General features: G+C 44.1%; 1 protein-coding gene across 1 annotated transcript in view; it reads left to right on the top strand.

Moving 5' to 3' along the window:
* The window catches only part of ANTXR1 (ANTXR cell adhesion molecule 1), a 240,802-nt gene that overhangs the window by 100,222 nt on the left and 123,454 nt on the right, over positions 1-17,126 (top strand). Inside the window, exon 11 of the mRNA XM_065890773.1 lies at positions 15,944-16,013. Within this exon, the coding sequence (XP_065746845.1) occupies positions 15,944-16,013 (70 nt within the window). The remainder of the gene's footprint in view (positions 1-15,943; positions 16,014-17,126) is intronic.

Genomic DNA, 17,126 nt, shown 5'->3' with positions numbered 1-17,126 from the left:
CAAACATCACAGAAAAAATACAGCAGCAACATATAAAATCTGGTAAGAACTAATTTAACGAAATTTGTAGAGACATATAGGAAGAAAATTACACAACTCTGTGAGGGAAATGAAGAAAATGTAAGTCAATACAGAGGCAGTATAGACTCATGGCATAGAACGTACACTGGAACCACCCAGGAAAAGAACCCTGTTTCTGTCTGAAAGCTTTGTGACCATGGCAAGTTACAGTATTTAACATCTCCAAGCCTCAATTTCTCTATCTGTAAAATGAGTATGGCAATAATAGCACCTCTGTGGTGGACTGTTATGATGTTTCAGTGTGAGAATTAGAGCTCAGAACAGGGCCAAGCATGCAGTAAGCAGTCGATCAATGTTGGCTGCTAATATTAATTTATTATTATCATTATCACTATTATTCAATGGAGCGGGAATTGAGGATTGCAAAGATACCGGTTGTCTTCAAATTAATATTTACTTTTACTACGATCCCAATGAAAGGTCCAATGGGACTTTTGAAGTTAACAAAATAATTCTAAAGTGTATATATGGAAGAATAAACATTTAAGAATAGCCAAGAAAAATGTGGAAACTTGCCCTAGACGATTTTAAGATGTATAAAAAAGCTGCAGTAATTTAAACAGTGTATGACTGGTGCCACAAAAGGCAAACCAAACAGAACAGGAAAAACAAAGTCCATAAAAAGAACCAAGCACTTCTGTGAATTTAGTATAAAATAAAATGACCTTTCTTATCGGTGGGAAAAGAGTGGATTATTCAAAAATGGTATTGAGACAACTGGCTAACCTCTTAGAAAAATGATTCAGTTCAATTTTTATCTCACACCTTACATCTAAACAAATTCCAGATGAAAAATTTAAACGTGAACATGAAACTATAGAAGTTTTAGAAGGAAACAAAAATAAATATTTACCTAATTTTCCAGTGGGGAAAGACTTTTTAAGCATAACTGAAAGAACATACCATGAAGGAAAATTTGAATGGTTTGAGTACATATTTTTTAATTCTTTAAACCTCCCCCCCTCTAAAAAATCTAAAGGGAAACAGAAAACATGCTAAATTAATTGTAAGACATAGAACAAACAAAGGATCAATAACTTTAATATGTAGACAGCTCTTAAAATCAGTAGAAAATGTGAGCACATCCGTGGGTAAAAGATATGAAAAGGAAATTTACAAGAAAAATAATGGCAAATAACCACGTGGGAAATGCTCACTGTAATCAAGGAAACACAAATTAAAATAATCTATCAAACTGGCAAAGATTAACAAAAAACACAATTCCCAATATTGGCAAAGATATAGAGTAAGAAGTGTTTTCATTCATCATTGGTGAGAGAGACCATTGAATCTTTTGGAATTTTTTTTTTTTTTTTTTGGCTGCGTGCTTCACCAACCAGGGATTGAACCCAAACCGCCCAACCCCTCCGCTGCCGCCGGCAGTGAAAGCCTGAAATCCTAACCGCTAGACCACCAGGGAACTCCCCAGGAAGGCCATTCTTAAAATGAATCAACTGCTTTTATACATTTTTTGACCCAGAATTTCAATTTCAACTTCATCAAAAGGAAATGATTGAGAATGTTAACAAAGACTCAGCTACAAGATGTTCATCATAATATTGCTTATGATGGCAAAAAGAAAAAAGGAGACAGAGAGGAGAGGGGGAGGAGGGAGGAAGGAATGAATTTGGGATGGAAGCAAGAAAGGAAGGGAGGGAGGGAGGGGAAGGAAAGAAAGTAAACAAATGGAAACATTTAAATGGTAACATAAGTGTTTAACGGTAGTTAATTTGTTATATAAATTATACTTTATCCTTAAATAATTAATACTGGGGGAAAGATGAATAATTACTTATGTGGGAAAGATGTTAAGGATACTGCTTCATATGTTAAAAATAAGTTACAAAACAGTGCCTTGATGCTATTCCTGTTTTAGACACATATATTTATATGCAAAGAGAGAGAGAAACGTGAAAGACACACAACCAAATTTTAACAGTAGTTACCTCTGAATGAGACCACTATTAGTTTTTACTTTCTTCTTTCTGTTCATCTAAGTTTTCTAGGTTTTCTATGATCATATGTCCCTTCCGTCATAAGAAAAAAAATAACCACGACCATTATTTAAATTTTAACTTTAAAATTCTTGTTAATTATTTAGGCCAAGCATGCATCTTAAGTTTAGCATTTGGTTGGTTCTCCAGTCACCAGGCTGAACTCACTCCTGGCCAAGAAAATATCTTGGAAATCTTCACACAAACTTTATTTATTCTGGATGCACTTTTTCCTACTCCAGTATTCGGTGTATCGTGCCAAGAAAAGATCCACTTTCAATTGGAAATCCACTTGTAGAGAGATTAGAATGCTAAAAAGGAGACGCTGGGTTAGGAGCTGACAAATGATCCATTTTAACGAACAGTAAATAAAAAATGAATGTTTTTACTAATACAATAATGAAAAACATGCTAGACTATCCTGGTGTTGCATGGAAAATTATGAGGTATGACTGTAAACAAAGGAAACTGATTTTTAACAAACTTACTAAAATTCAATTGAAAGGCCATGTGACAAATCAGTTTCCTGGTTTTATAGGCACATTTCTTTTTTGACGCAAAATTTTGTTTCTCAGCTTGATCTTCAGTCTTATTCACAAAGCATGGCTCTGGTTTACTTTTGGTTCACTCTCCAAAGCATAAAACGTTGCCCCCTTTGAAGCTATCTTTTTCAAACTGAACATTAGTCATGAAAGCAGCTCTAACAGTTCCAAAGAGGGGCTCACTTCCCAAGGGGATGAGAGACAATGCTCACTCGAATGTAGGATTTCCACTGTGTTTGTTTTTAAAAATCTGTCCAGTTATCCAGAAACTATACTTTATCTTAGAAAACATCTGGTCCTCCGGGGCTGTGGGCCTCTTAAGGAGATCATTGAAGTGCACCCATGGTGGCAGATGGGGAGGAGGGCAGAGGGAAGGAGAACACAAACTTCCCAAACAAAAGCCTATTGTTTCCTTTCTCACTGGTTAGAGTGTTGCATCTATGGGTGAAAAAGGTACTTAGTGCAATTTGGATGCATTCGTAGGGGGTTGATGTCTTATGATAGAATGTCACTTTCTGCAGCTCAGAATGAAGAGATCTAAAGGAGCATCTCGTCTCGTGATTCTTAATCAGAATCCCCCAGGAGCTTCATCCAAGTGATAGCAGCCACTGATTGCTGGGCACCTACCCCGTTCTGTTCCTGAACTAGTTCATTTCATCCTCACGGCAAGTCCAGTGAGGGAGGAGTTATTTGTAACCCCATTTTGCTGACAAGGGAACTGAAACTCAGAGATGAAGTGCCCAAGGTCGCCCAGATGGCCAGAGGTAGAAGCAGTTTGGACCCCAGGCAGTCTACTCCAGAAGCTTTTGCCCGCTTCTCTACATTGCTTCCTAAACACAGATCCCCACGGGTCCCTGGGTCCCCTGATTCCGAAGGCCCACATCACTCTGATGTGTGCCTGATTTGGAGGCCCTGATTTTCACTGCTCCCCCTCATAGTATAGACAGGAAACCTCAGCTCAGAGAGATTTAGCTATTTGCCCAAGGCCACAGAGCATGTTAGAGAGTCAAGACTTAAACTCTGGTTCAAGAAAAAAAAGCCCTGGACCAGGGAACAAAGAGCCCAGGCTTTAGAAAGTCAGTATATGCAGCTGACTGTGTGATCACAGGAAAGCCACCTCTTCTGGTTCCCCAAATGGTCCTTCTTTCTTAAACTTCACAGGCTTTTCATGTATCTGCCCATGTCTCCCTTTTGCCCCTGCTTTCAGAGGGAGTTTGGGTTTCACCCAGTTGCTTCTGAAGTGGCTCCTGCCAAGACTGTGTTAGCCCATGTTTCTACCTTTCAGATCCAGACAAAAATATAGATGAGTGGAAATTTACCGCACTTTTGCTTGGTCAGATAAAACCCCCAGGAATCTGGGATGGGGTGGGGATAAAAGAGAAGTTGCCACCAAAAGTAACTAACTGGTAAAGATTTTCATTCAGGGGCAAAAGAGCTTCTTCCAAGGGCAAGTTGACACAGTCCAAAGTTAACTGCAGCAGTGCCTGGTAAGACAGTCAGACTTGACTTTGCCCCTGTTCTACCAAGTATGCAGTTCCTTCCAAATGAAAATTGTAAGCTGCCTGTGGACTCTGGCACACAGTGGTCTTCTTTGAAGCATTTGTTGGAGGAGAGATTTGCTTGTGAACTTCCCTGAAACTGCTGTTATCCCAGCCCTGTTGTCCTGATAGGGGAAGTTGGCACCCCCTCTATTCTGCACCAGATGACTGGACTTTTGTGATGATGCCTTTCCTCGTGCCATACTGCTCCTCTGTCACTATATATAGTAGGATGGTGGAAGAAAGAGTGGTTAACATAGAGATGGGCCAGACTCGTGGGAACCCCTGGCAGGCTAATAACCTATACCCCCTTCAAACTGACATTCTTTAAATATTTGCTCAACGTTCATTTAGAGGAAAAGTTGGGTGTTGCTGAGGGAAAGGAAGATTAGGTGTCTCCTAATCTGCATACCACAGCAACTTAGTGGCGTCCACTGTTACTCAAGTGTGTGCCTGGGGTCTCCTTCCCACCACTTCTCTGAGATTCTGTATAGGTCTGTGTTCTTTAAGAACGGTCAGCATTTGCCATAGTTCGTGGCCATGATCCTGTGGAAGGCTTTAGCCATTTTAGTAGACTTGCCGCTCAATCCCAATTCCAAAGGTAAACCCTTCCGAACCCAACTGTGCATAGCTGAAAGGCTTCGTATGTCGGGAGACACATACCTTGTGCATGAATCCTGAATTGTCTTCAGCCAAGTGAAAACAAAACTTTAAAAGATATATTTCTTCTTAGCAAATCACAGCTGTCTCAAGGGCACCACTTTTCTGACCTCAAGTTCACAAATGTTTTAAAAGTTGATGCTTTGCTTAGAAGATAATTTGTAAGTTTTGTAAATGTCAACAGTCAAGAATTTTTTGGTCTAGATTTATTGAGGAGGAAATATTTTGCAAGAGCCCCAAGCCCCATTATCTTCATTCGGTTTTCTTGCAATACCTAAATCTGTCCCTATTAACTTTGGATAGAGAGGATGCCAAATACCACAGCATTATGCATCGTATGACCCCAATCATGTGAAAAATAATATGCATAGAAAAAATTCTGAAATAGCATTAACAGTGTTTATCAGTGGAAGTTAGGATTACCAAGGATTTTCATTCTTTTTATTCTTTTTTTTTTTTTTTTAAAGAAGATGTTGGGGGTAGGAGTTTATTAATTAATTTATTTATTTTTGCTGTGTTGCGTCTTCATTTCTGTGCGAGGGCTTTCTCTAGTTGTGGCGAGCGGGGGCCACTCTTCATCGCGGTGCGCGAGCCTCTCACTATGGCGGCCTCTCTTGTTGCGGAGCACAGGCTCTAGATGCGCAGGCTCAGTAGTTGTGGCTCACGGGCCTAGTTGCTCCGCGGCATGTGGGATCCTCCCAGACCAGGGCTCGAACCCGTGTCCCCTGCATTAGCAGGCAGATTCTCAACCACTGCGCCACCAGGGAAGCCCTATTCTTTTTTTAAACTTTATTTATTTTTGGCTGTGTTGGGTCTTTGTTCCTGCATGCGGGCTTTCTCTAATTACGGCGAGTGGGGGCTACTCTTCGTTGCGGTGCTCGGGCTTCTCATTGCGGTAGCTTCTCTTGTTGCAGAGCACGGGCTCTAGGCTCATGGGCTTCAGTAGTTGTGGCATGTGGGTTCAGTAGTTGTGGTGCACGGGCTTAGTTGCTCCACAGCAAGTGGGATCTTCCCGGACCAGGGTTCGAACCCGTGTCCCCTGCGTTGGCAGGCGGATTCTTAACTACTGCACCACCAGGGATATACGTCTCTGTATTTCTCAGACTTCTCACACTCACTGTGTATTACTTTTATAATTACTGAAAATAGCAGTAAATATGAGAAGAAAGCAGTTTATATCCTGAGAAGTCAAACTAGCTGTGCTAAAGACCAGTTCTGAAAGCTGGTGGGTCCAGAGCCACAGAGGTCAAGCCTTGTGCCGGACTGGGGAATGTGTAAGCCCCCAAAAGACAATCCAGAGACCAGCAGGGCTGCTGGCTCCCATCCCTGCTCTCCTCTGGAAGTGCACGCATGGTCCCTCACCTTTTACTTCTGGGGCCACGATGTAATCTTGGTCCTCGTGTACACAATGCTCAAGTTAACCAACTTATCTTTTTCTAAGACTGCACTCAGCTCTTTGTCCTCTATTGGTATTTGTAGGTGAGGTGCTCTGACTCTACAGCCTTCCTACCCACGTCAGCTCGTAGCCTCAACAGCGATCTAAGTCCCACTTCTGGAGTGCCCCCATTTCAGTTGTAAAGCTCCACCCAGCAGAGTGGCTCAGGTGCCACCTACCACTAGGCAAACCTGGACCCATCAAAGCCTGCGTGGAAGAATTTGCTAAGAAACACTCTCTTCCTTACTCCAGCCAGGTGTCTTCCAATGGCCCTCAAGTTGTTACTCCCTCTCCCTCCTCTGCTCATAATCTTTTAACACCTCTGAACTTTTCTGGACATTCTACCAGAATTCTCGGGGGTGGGCTGTGAACCACCCAGTCCTATCTACAGAACTGTCTACAATGGGCCAAAGAATGGTGTAAAGCCATGGTAGACATTATACCAGGATTTCTAACCTTGGCACTACCGACATTTTGGACCAGACTGTTTTTTGTTGAAGGGGAGAGGGATGCCTTGTGCGTTGTAGGATACTTAGCGTCATCCCTGATCTCTACTCACTAGATGCCAGTAGCCCTCCTCCCCCAGTTTGACAACCCAAACCGTCGCAAACATTGCCTTTTATCCCCTGAAGGACAAAATTGCCCCCATTTGAGGATCACTGCATGACATACACGCCCAGAGATCCTATTAGGATAGATGACTCTCTTCTTGTCACGCCTACATCATGTAGCCCTGACGCAACCCAGTAGATAAGTTCTGCAAGACCTACTCAGTTTGTACACACCTTCACATCTCGTGTTTTACGGGTGCCTCAGGCAATGGGCCCAGAAGTACCCCCACTTTAGCAGTAATAGTTGACGTTTGTCGAGCGCTTATTAAGTGTTGAGCATTTAATCATATCATCTCATTAAATGAGCTGAGTATGAAATGAGTATTATTCCATCTTATAGGTGAGAACTCTGGGTTATGGAGAGGGTTACACAGCCAGTAGGTAGCAAGCTGTGATGCGACTCCAGGGCCCAGGCTCTTAATGTGCTCATGGTTCCTACTCTAATCTGCCCCAGAGAACATGGAGGGAAACGAAAAGGCTATCCTGGACACCTGCACACACAGGAGCTGGGGAAATAATCATGTATAGCCCAGGGAACTTACCTGGAGCCTGCTGACCAAGCTCATCACCTGATATCATAGCAACTAGCCAGTGAGGGCTTCCAAGGAAACCTTGCAACAACTCCAGGCTAACGAATAGATAGATAGGTGTGGGTCGTGTCTGAGGAAGACGATGGTGGCCAGCTTGGTTCCGCCATATTAAAGGCACCCCTCTGGCTTCAGCTGGGCCTGAGAGGACGTTACAGCGGACATGTATGTTCTGAGGACTGTTCCCAACTTGGCCTCACCCACCTGTGCTTCACTACTGGCTCTTCCCATTCTGTGCTGACTCTTGTTTCTCATTGCTCTGACCTCAGAACCACTGTTCAGCCTTTCCAAGTAGAAGCCACCCTCTGCACCTTCAAAATCTCTGCTTTGTCCCCTTACGTAGAGTTTAAGGTCTTCTAGCAAAAGAATCCTTAGGCTTGTGATCTCAGCCGTCTATGAAAACCTTCCAGCCTAGGGGCTGACGCATAGTACATGCCTAATAAATGTTAGCTTCTTTCTACTCTAAGCCATGGGATCCCACTTAGCTTTGCAGTAAGACCCCCATGTTTGTGAATTTTCATTGCAGGAGTTCCAGTAGAGTAATCGACCACCTCCTTTCTGGCTAGGACCCCAGAAAGCTCAAGCCAACTTGAATTTCATCAACTTGGAGTCCTACTGAGTACCATTTTATTTCAGGTTTCTGCACAGTATTTTAAAAGTCGAACTTTTTAAAAAGCTGGTTACTGTTCAAGTCGGTGAAAAGGTAGAAACATTCATTCTAACTCTAGCTTGTCTGTTCTGTCTTAATTCAGAGACACATTCCCCAACCAGCTGATAATTTGGTGCTGAACAGTTATACTTGGCTCAGGGGTGCCACAAAAATCTCCCTAGACCCAGGGGAGATGTGGAGAAAGGGCAGGGTGAGCTCATTCAGTCCCTAACCTCCACTATTTTGTCACAGTAGGAATGTAAACTCTTCTTTGGAGCTTACATCAGCTTTGGGAGGGTTTCAACAAGCTCCCTTAGATAAGACTAAGGGTTATTTTTCTTGTCCTTTTGGCCAGAAATAAATATTTATATCAAGAAAGGACTGCCAAGACTTGGAAAGGATTTCAGTTATTTAATCAGCCCTTGTGAAAGGATCCACTGTGATTGGTGTTTGAATTAGCTAATAAATTTTAATCCTGGTTTTATCCCAAATCCATTAGACAGTTATGAACTGCAGGGAAGAATTCTGGGACTTCTTCACCAGTCTGAAAAGAATTACGTTGATCCAAGATCAAAACCTGGGAATGTACACATTTGCATGTATGGTTCTGGAACGTGGGTTCATTACAGTAGGTCAGGGTCTCTCTGAAGACAGCGGAACCTTATCACAGAGCTTCTCAACCCTGGTTGCCTCTCGTGGAAGACAAGCCTCCTACTGCTATCCAACCTCACCCGTGGAGAATCTTGATCGTTTGCCTCCGAAACTGCCAGACTCAGTTCCTGGTATACTTCAAGCTGCATCATAAAACTAGCTGTGAGACTATGACAATATAAAATGGCTAACTAGTTTAAATTATATCTGTAAAAAAAAAAAAGCTAGCTGGGTTGACCATGGGCAAGTCATTTCAACAAAACCTGGGCTCGATTTCCAGCTCCTTTATCAGTGTGCAACACTGACTCAATTAACCCACTTCTCTGAGCCTCAGTTTCCCAAATTGTAAATTAATAATAATAATGTCAGATGAGACCATGGGTATATAGTGTTACACAGAATCAGTGTAGAATAAATACAGATACATATAGATGTATGTGTAGATATAGATGTATGTGTGTGTACGTGTAGATATAATATGCCTGTGTGTATGTACATATGTACACACACACATTCGCTAAAACATTTCATTTTCCCAGGGATTCCTAATGAGATCACACTCCTTCTTGGATGGGGCTCAAACCCAGCCAAAACTCAGACTGGGATTTGAACCCACAATCCCTGACTTAGGAGGTGACCTGAACCCACTGTCTTTTAATTGAAACTGCTCACCTGGTGTCAGGACTTACTGAAGCTGAGGTTCTTTTGTCTCGTCGCAGAAAGAATTCAGCGTGAGGCAAAGTGTGAGTTTATTAGCACTGGGGGCTTGTGAGAGACACAGGTGGGCTGGCAAGGGAGTGCAGCCCTGAGAACAAAGAGGGCTACATTTTTATAATCAAAGAAATAGTGGGGGGCTTCCCTGGTGGCGCAGTGGTTGAGAGTATGCCTGCCGATGCAGGGGACACGGGTTCGTGCCCCGGTCCGGGAAGATCCCACATGCCGCGGAGCGGCTGGGCCCGTGAGCCATGGCCGCTGAGCCTGCGCGTCCGGAGCCTGCGCTCCGTAAAGGGAGAGGCCACAACAGTGAGAGGCCCGTGTACCGCAAAAAACCTTCTTCCTTATTTACATCATTAGTACCTCCTTACTCTATATGGTTTAACCAGAACTGTTATGGAGCTATTTAAATCATATGTATATTAGCAAAAGGGTGGTGATATATACTAAAATATGGTAATTCGTTTCAGGTTTCCGTATAATGTCCCCTTTCATCTAGTTTCTTTCCCCTTTCAGCCTTTCTTGGCCACATGCAAAAATTCTACTCTTCAAAGACAATTAACCGCTTGACTTCGTGTAACAAGATTCAGACTCCATATCTATTGTCTTGTGTTTTAACTTTCAGGGTTTGGGGCTTGAATGTGCCTGGTCTTCCTTCAAGATAGTGTAGATTGTTGCTAGGTTACTGGATTCTTTTCCTGAGTGGTCAGTAGCTTACAACAGTCTCCCAGACTCCCTTAAAATTCCCTTTCTATCTTCAATCCCCTAGTGGGATTTCTAACTATTTAATTATTCTATTCTATCCCTATCACTAATGCCTAAAAAGATGTTTGACAGAACAATGTAATCAAGCAATTAGACATTTTGAGATGTTTAATTTTCAGTTCCTCTGATTTTAAACCACACATTGTCTGTTTCAAAGGCTTGGATACCCGTGTAATAATGTGGAGTAACGTTTACTAAATGTTCATTAAGTGCCCAGTAACATACTTCCACGCACTTTCTCTCACTCCCCACACAACCCCGCACAATGATGGCATCACGTTCACAGCTGAGGAACTTGTCCCCAGTCACATACTAGTAAGAGGACCTGGGATATGAACCTGCACCTGTTTGACTCTGGAGTCTACCAGGCCCTGTGCCCCTTGTACTCATCCTCAGGGATGCTCAGATCCCAAGCCTGGGTGTCTGGTGTTTCGGTGTAAGGACACGCATTGATCCCCAGATCCTGATTTAAATCAAGCTCTGTTCGGTTATCAGACTCTTGTAAGACATATGCCTTGGATTCACCTATGTCGTAGGTATACACTGAATTCGGAACTACCTTTGGCAAAAGGCAAGGAAATTTATATTTGTAGATCATCTAAAAATTCCCTGAAGGTCTAGTTTCGAACTCCCGCCCCTCCCTAATTTCCTCCCAGCTCCCGGCGTCCATTTTCCTCGCCCACCCAGTGCTAACGAGCAGTGTAATGGCCACCGGTGGACGGAGGACTGAGGCCCTCCAGGGGATGATGACCCCATAAATGTCACCACACCACTGGCTTTGGCAGAGGTGGCCATGAGGTTGGCATGGCCCCCGAGCCAAACGTGGCCCAGCCGAGGAGGAAGGCTTTGGGCCCTGCTTCCCAAGTGGACGTTCCAGGAAAGAGTCAGATGATGAAAGTTATGGAAACCAAATGGCCCTCCTTTGTTTAGAGAGAAAGAGGGAAAAAAAAGTCACTCATTTTTGTGGTAAAGTGGAACACGCTCCAAACCAAACAATCCCTCTCAGACCCGAAAATGCCAGCTCCCCAGAGCAGGCCCACAGCCTGGGAGGCTGATGAACTGATGGGAGGCCGTGTCGAGCTGGTGCTACGGCCTCGGCCCCGTCTCCTCTGTCCTCCCAGCGAGGGTCTCGTCTGCTTTGCTCCAGAAATAGCTGGTCTCCCAGGCAGGAAAGGAAAATGAAAGGAGGGGGCAAGTGAGAAGCGGTCCACCTGACCTAGGCTAACCAAGCCAACCTTGGGCTCTCCCTCCCTTTCCTGTTGCGATGTAGGGAGGAGAGGAGCTGCTCAGAGAGAGCCCGGGAGGGAGCCTGGGCCCCGATGCGTGGCTGTGGCGCGCCCCCTTCAGCTCCGCCCGCAGAATGCAATCAGGAGTCACGAGGCCTCCTGTGGCCGCGCCGTGGCCGGCCTGTGACTCCGTGGGCGGGCTCCGTGGGCAGGGATCTGCACTCCCAAGTATTACTAGAGCATTTGCAGCGCCAAGAGAAAGTAAATATAGGTTGTCATTAGCCACGCCCGTCCCGAGTTTGGTTTATCCTCTAATACGAGCCTTTCCTGGAACAGGGAGGCGCTTGGTGAGAATACTGGAGAATCCAGTTCTAGTCCTGGCTTTGCCTCCCACACGCTGTGCAATCAGGGGTTACTGTGGCCTCTCTGAGCCTCCATTTTGCATCTGGAAAATGAGCCCAGTGAGCCCTGCCTTGCCTTGGTTCGTAAGGTTGTAGTGAGAGGAGATCAAAAGTGCCTCTCATCAAAAGGTGGCAACCAGACTGCCCGGGTGCTGATCCAAGCTCCCCTGTGTAACGCTGGGCAAGTGTCTCCACCTATGTCTGTTAAATGAAGGGAATGACATCCTTCCCTGATAGCACTGCTGGAAGGTTACACTAGATTACGTGACGTGTATGATGTACTTAGAGAGCACCGACACACGTGCCCCAGCTAGTCTCACTGTCGTTATTGCCATCGTAGACGGGGAAACATCTTGAAGATAATACTGCTCGGTCCAGGCACTGTGTGATCCGCCACTGTCCTCATAAGCTTCATAATTGTACTCAACATACACTCACTATTCTGGCCACATTCCATAATCTGCCAGTGCTCATTCTAAATATGAGGGGAACCTCCAGTAGCTTCCTGTTACATTTAGGAAAAGTCCCCAAAGCCCCACCATGACCCACAAGGCCTTGGTCATCTGGTCCTGCTGCCTTTTCTAGCCTCATTTTGAGCCACTGTCTCACTGAAATTCAACAGCCTTGTCAGCCTTCTGTTAGCTCCCGGAAGACCTGGGCTCCTTCCTGCTCCAGGATCTATGCAGCTCCAGTGCTCACCCACCCCATCTCCTCTCCACCCAGCATTAGGTCTCAGCTCACAGAGCCTTTCCTCAGGGAAATATTTCCTGACTTCCCATATGAGAGCAAGCCCCCTGCTTTTCCTTCTTTGTGCTCATCATAATTTAATTAAATAGTAATTTGTGTAATAACAGCATCTTTTTCTGCTTTGTTGTGCTTTCCTCATGAACTCTCTTCCTCAAGAACTCCTATTCACCCATCAAAACCCAACGTTCATGTTATTTCCTATGCGAAGCCCTCCCTCATTTTCTCTGTTCACCTCACTCAAACAGGGGTACTCATTCTTTTTTTTTTTTTTTTTTTTTTTTGTGGTACGCGGGCCTCTCACTGTTGTGGCCTCTCCCGTTGCGGAGCACAGGCTCCAGACGCGCAGGCTCAGCAGCCATGGCTCATGGGCCCAGCCGCTCCGCGACATGTGGGATCTGCCCGGACAGCGGCTTGAACCTGTATCCCCTGCATCAGCAGGCGGACTCTCAACCACTGTGCCATCAGGGAAGCCCAGGGGTACTCATTCTTATTAGAATTCTAAATGAAGTTTTGATGTAGTGGGTGGCATTTGCCTGGAGGGCCTAAGAGTGCCTGCATTTTGTTCTGCTAATTATCCCTTCGCCTTAGGCTACACACCCAAGGAATAACAGGAAATAAATGCCACTTATTATTAGCTAAGTTCAATGTCTGATGTCCCCAGGGCATAAGGCCTGCCCACATTCCCTAAATCCAATAGATAACTAAAACAGTGGCCATTAAACAAAAAAAAACTGCAGTGCTGCCTTTGTTGTGTTCACTTCCAGGCCTAGCACAATGCCTGGCACATGGTAGACATTCAAGAGAATATGTTTTTTAATAAAAATGAATGTTTTTTAATAAAAATGAATATGTTTAAATAAGCAACAAGGATATGTTGTACAGCACAGGGAAATATAGCCGTTATTTTGTAATAACTTTAAATGGAATATAATATATAAAAATATTGAATCACTATGTTACACACCTGAAATTAATATAGTATGGTAAATCCACTCTCCTTCAATTAAAAAAAAAGTCTTGTACTAAAGACTAAGATTTAAAAAATGGGGCTTCCCTGGTGGCGCAGTGGTTGAGAGTACGCCTGTCGATGCAGGGGACACGGGTTCGTGCCCCGGTCCGGGAGGATCCCACGTGCCGCGGAGCGGCTGGGCCCGTGAGCCATGGCCGCTGGGCCTGCGCGTCCGGAGCCTGTGCTCCGCAACGGGAGAGGCCCCAGCAGTGAGAGGCCCGCGTACCAAAGTAATATTTTTACTTCTTCAAAAAAAAATGAATGTGTTTAATAACTATCTCCCCTGCAGTGTCATGAAAAGCAGAGACTGTTTCTCTTCTCAAAGCCTGCGTCTCTAGCTCATAGTAGGCCTCGAATAAATATTTGTTGAGTGAATGAGTGAATGACCTGAAATAACCTCCCTAACTTTTCACCACTTGAAGTTCTCCCGAGACATCAGGGGAGACTGTAATTGGCCATCCTCTTCATCCTCCTTCCATGGAGACACAGTGCTTAGAACTCAGATGTGTCCTCCAGCTCCCATCCCGTGTGGCTCTGGTCCTTAAATCCAGGCATGGAGGGTATGAGGCTTCCTAATCTCCACTCAGGCAAGTGTTTAGTGGCCCACATTCAAATATCATTAGAGACATCAGTTTCATATCAAGTGCCAACAACAGCATGGCATCCTTCCATTACATATGGAAAGGCTTCCTTTCTGTCTTCTAGGTATTTGTATTCACAGCTTGATTAAAGGAACACATATTATTCATCTTCATATCACCTACAGGTCCTACCACGATCTTTTGAACAGAGCATGCACCCAATAAATGTTGAGTCATGAAGGAATGACTACCATATGCTGAGTATAGTAACTTCTCAGCCCTGCTTCTGGCCCCAGAATCTGGGACACAGTGAAGTTTTGAAGGAGTTCAAGATTAAAACTGCTTAAGCTTTTCCCCGGACATCCATTAGGATAAGAAAAAGAACTCCCCCACCTCCAGATTCCCCCCACTCTAATCCATCTTTCACAGCTACATTTGCTAAAACTTCCAAAATCGTCACTTCAAGTTTTTCTCCAAAAACCTCCAAAGTTCTTTTCATAGCCAATAATAGGCCTAGGTCCAAATCCCTCAGTCTTAACTCGAAGAACTTGGAGCACACATTTTCCTATACTGATCTTTTCAAATCCTCCTTACGTCCTACCCCGGGGCAACCCTTTCGTTTGCTCTGTCTTTGCTGATGCCATTCCTCCCACCAAGAATGCCTCTTCCCCATCTCTCCGTTGAAGCGCAGTTCATGTTTTGTATTCCCCGTGACCTCATCGTGTCACCCACCTAAAGGAAGCTGCTCTGTCTTCTGAAGCCAAACCATATTTTGGCTTAGCTACTTGTATCTGTCAGCAAACTTTTTTTTAATTGAGATATAATTGACGTATAACATTATATTAGTCTCAGGTGTACAACGTAATGATTCAATATTTGTATATATTGCGAAATGGTCACCACAATAAATCTAGTTAACACCCATCACCACACATAGTTATAATTTTTTTCATATGAAAAGAACTTTTAAGATTCACTCTTAGAAACTTCCAGATCACGCTGCACATTACATCCCCATGACTTATTTAGTTTATACCTGGAAGTTTGTACCTTTTGACCATCTCACCCATTTCACGCACCCCACCCCCGGCCCCTGCCCCTGGCAACTACCAATCTGTTCTCTGTATCTATGAGTTGTGTTTTTTTTTCTTTTTTAGATTCCACATATAAGTGAGATTATACGGTATTTGTCTTTGACTGTCTGACTTGTTTTACTTAGCATAATGCCATCAAGGTCTATCCAAGTTGTCACAAATGGCAAGATTTCCACTTTTTGTGGCTAAATAGTATTCCATTCTACATATATATGCCCTATTTTCTTTACCCATTCATCTGTAGATGGACACTTAGGTTGCTTCTGGGTCTTGGCTATTGTAAACAATGCTGAGTCAGCAAACTTTTCCCATGACTATGGCTTCTCTCTCAAACTAGACTTAGACCTGAAACTCCCCAAGTATCAGTCTAATACCTTCTCATTTCCCCTCAAGGATGCCTGGTCTATGGTAAGAACTCACCCTCTATTTGCTCACTGCTTGACTCCACTGGACATACAGGATCAGAGACGAGTGGTATTCAGGCAGAAGACCTTGAGTTCACTCTAGCGGATTTTACAGCTTAAGATCAGTTTATATTTCAAAACATTACTGCTTTTCCAGTGTCTCCCAGGACTTGGTTGATGGTCTGTAGGAAGCACTGAATATGAAATTATAAACTTGCCTCACTCCTCTTAATCCAGTGACTTCCTTTTTACAGATGAGAAGCCCTTCACTGTGGAAGATACTTATTTGCTGTGTCCAGCGCCTATCTTAAAGGAAGTTGGCATGTAAGTTTCCACCAGCAGCTAAACCCCACAGCCAGGGAGGAGAAAGGAGGTAGAGGGGACAAAAGGAGGAGAAAGGGTATCTCTTCATTGGCATTATGGAGCCTTTCTCTAGAATCTACCACATAATGCTAATGGTGCCGATGTTTTGCAGTGAGCCAGACACCAGGGTAAACATTTCACAAAGGGTACCTCCCTTTATCCTCCCAAGAGCCCCATGAACCAGACACACACCATCCCAGTTTTACAGATGTGAAATCTGTAGCTGAGAGAATTTAAGTAGCTTTCCCGAAGGTCACACAGCAGTAAGTGGAAGAGTATGGGTTCAAAACAAGGTCTGTCTGGCTTAATCACAGCTACATTTCTAGAAAGCTCTCATGCTTCCCAAAGCACTCTCATATCATAACCCCACCCTGTCATCATAATTGCCCTTCTAGATGATTATATCCTTTCTTAGAGATAAAGAAACTCAGAAAGGAAGCTCAAAAAGGATAAGTGGGCCCACGACTGGTTCAAGACCCCACGTTCAGACCCCTCTGAGGCCACGTTCAGTGTTCCTTCCTCAGTGTCTCTCCAGAGCACCATGTATTCAGCCAGGCGGCCCGAGGTTCCCTGAACTAATTTATGGAGAAAATCTTGCGATGGTGCAGTTATAGTAAATGCTGATGAGATGAGATCAAACTATTCAAGAGGAGGGAGAGAATTAGCACCCTGAGCAAGAAAAGAAATATGCGGGGAAACAGAGAGGCGATGTTTGTGAAAGAGCACAAACTAGCCTCTCTGTAGACACATCTATAATAGACTGAGGATAGAATGGAGGCTTTAAGGAAAAATGCAAAACTTGCTCATCTGAATTCTGCTTTCAGTCATTTGTTCAAATTACAAAGCTTCCAACTCTGGTTGCCTAACGTCAACCTGTGATACCACTGATTCCACAAACTAGCCCCGTGTCCATGCTGCAGAATGCAAGCTTGTGCTTCAGTGAGCATCTTATAGATGGGAGGAAATAGAAGGCAAATTAGTTCATTTACTGCTGTACCTCTGTGAGTTGGCTGGGTAGCAACAAAACCACGGCCATCAGAATCTGATCACTGAGAGTCCAGATAACAATAGAGT

This window comes from Phocoena phocoena, chromosome 14 (genome assembly GCF_963924675.1).
Source record: "Phocoena phocoena chromosome 14, mPhoPho1.1, whole genome shotgun sequence".
In the NCBI taxonomy this organism is placed as follows: domain Eukaryota; kingdom Metazoa; phylum Chordata; class Mammalia; order Artiodactyla; family Phocoenidae; genus Phocoena; species Phocoena phocoena.
Note: the sequence above shows the minus strand (reverse complement) of the source record. Positions and strands in the feature narration are given on the sequence as shown.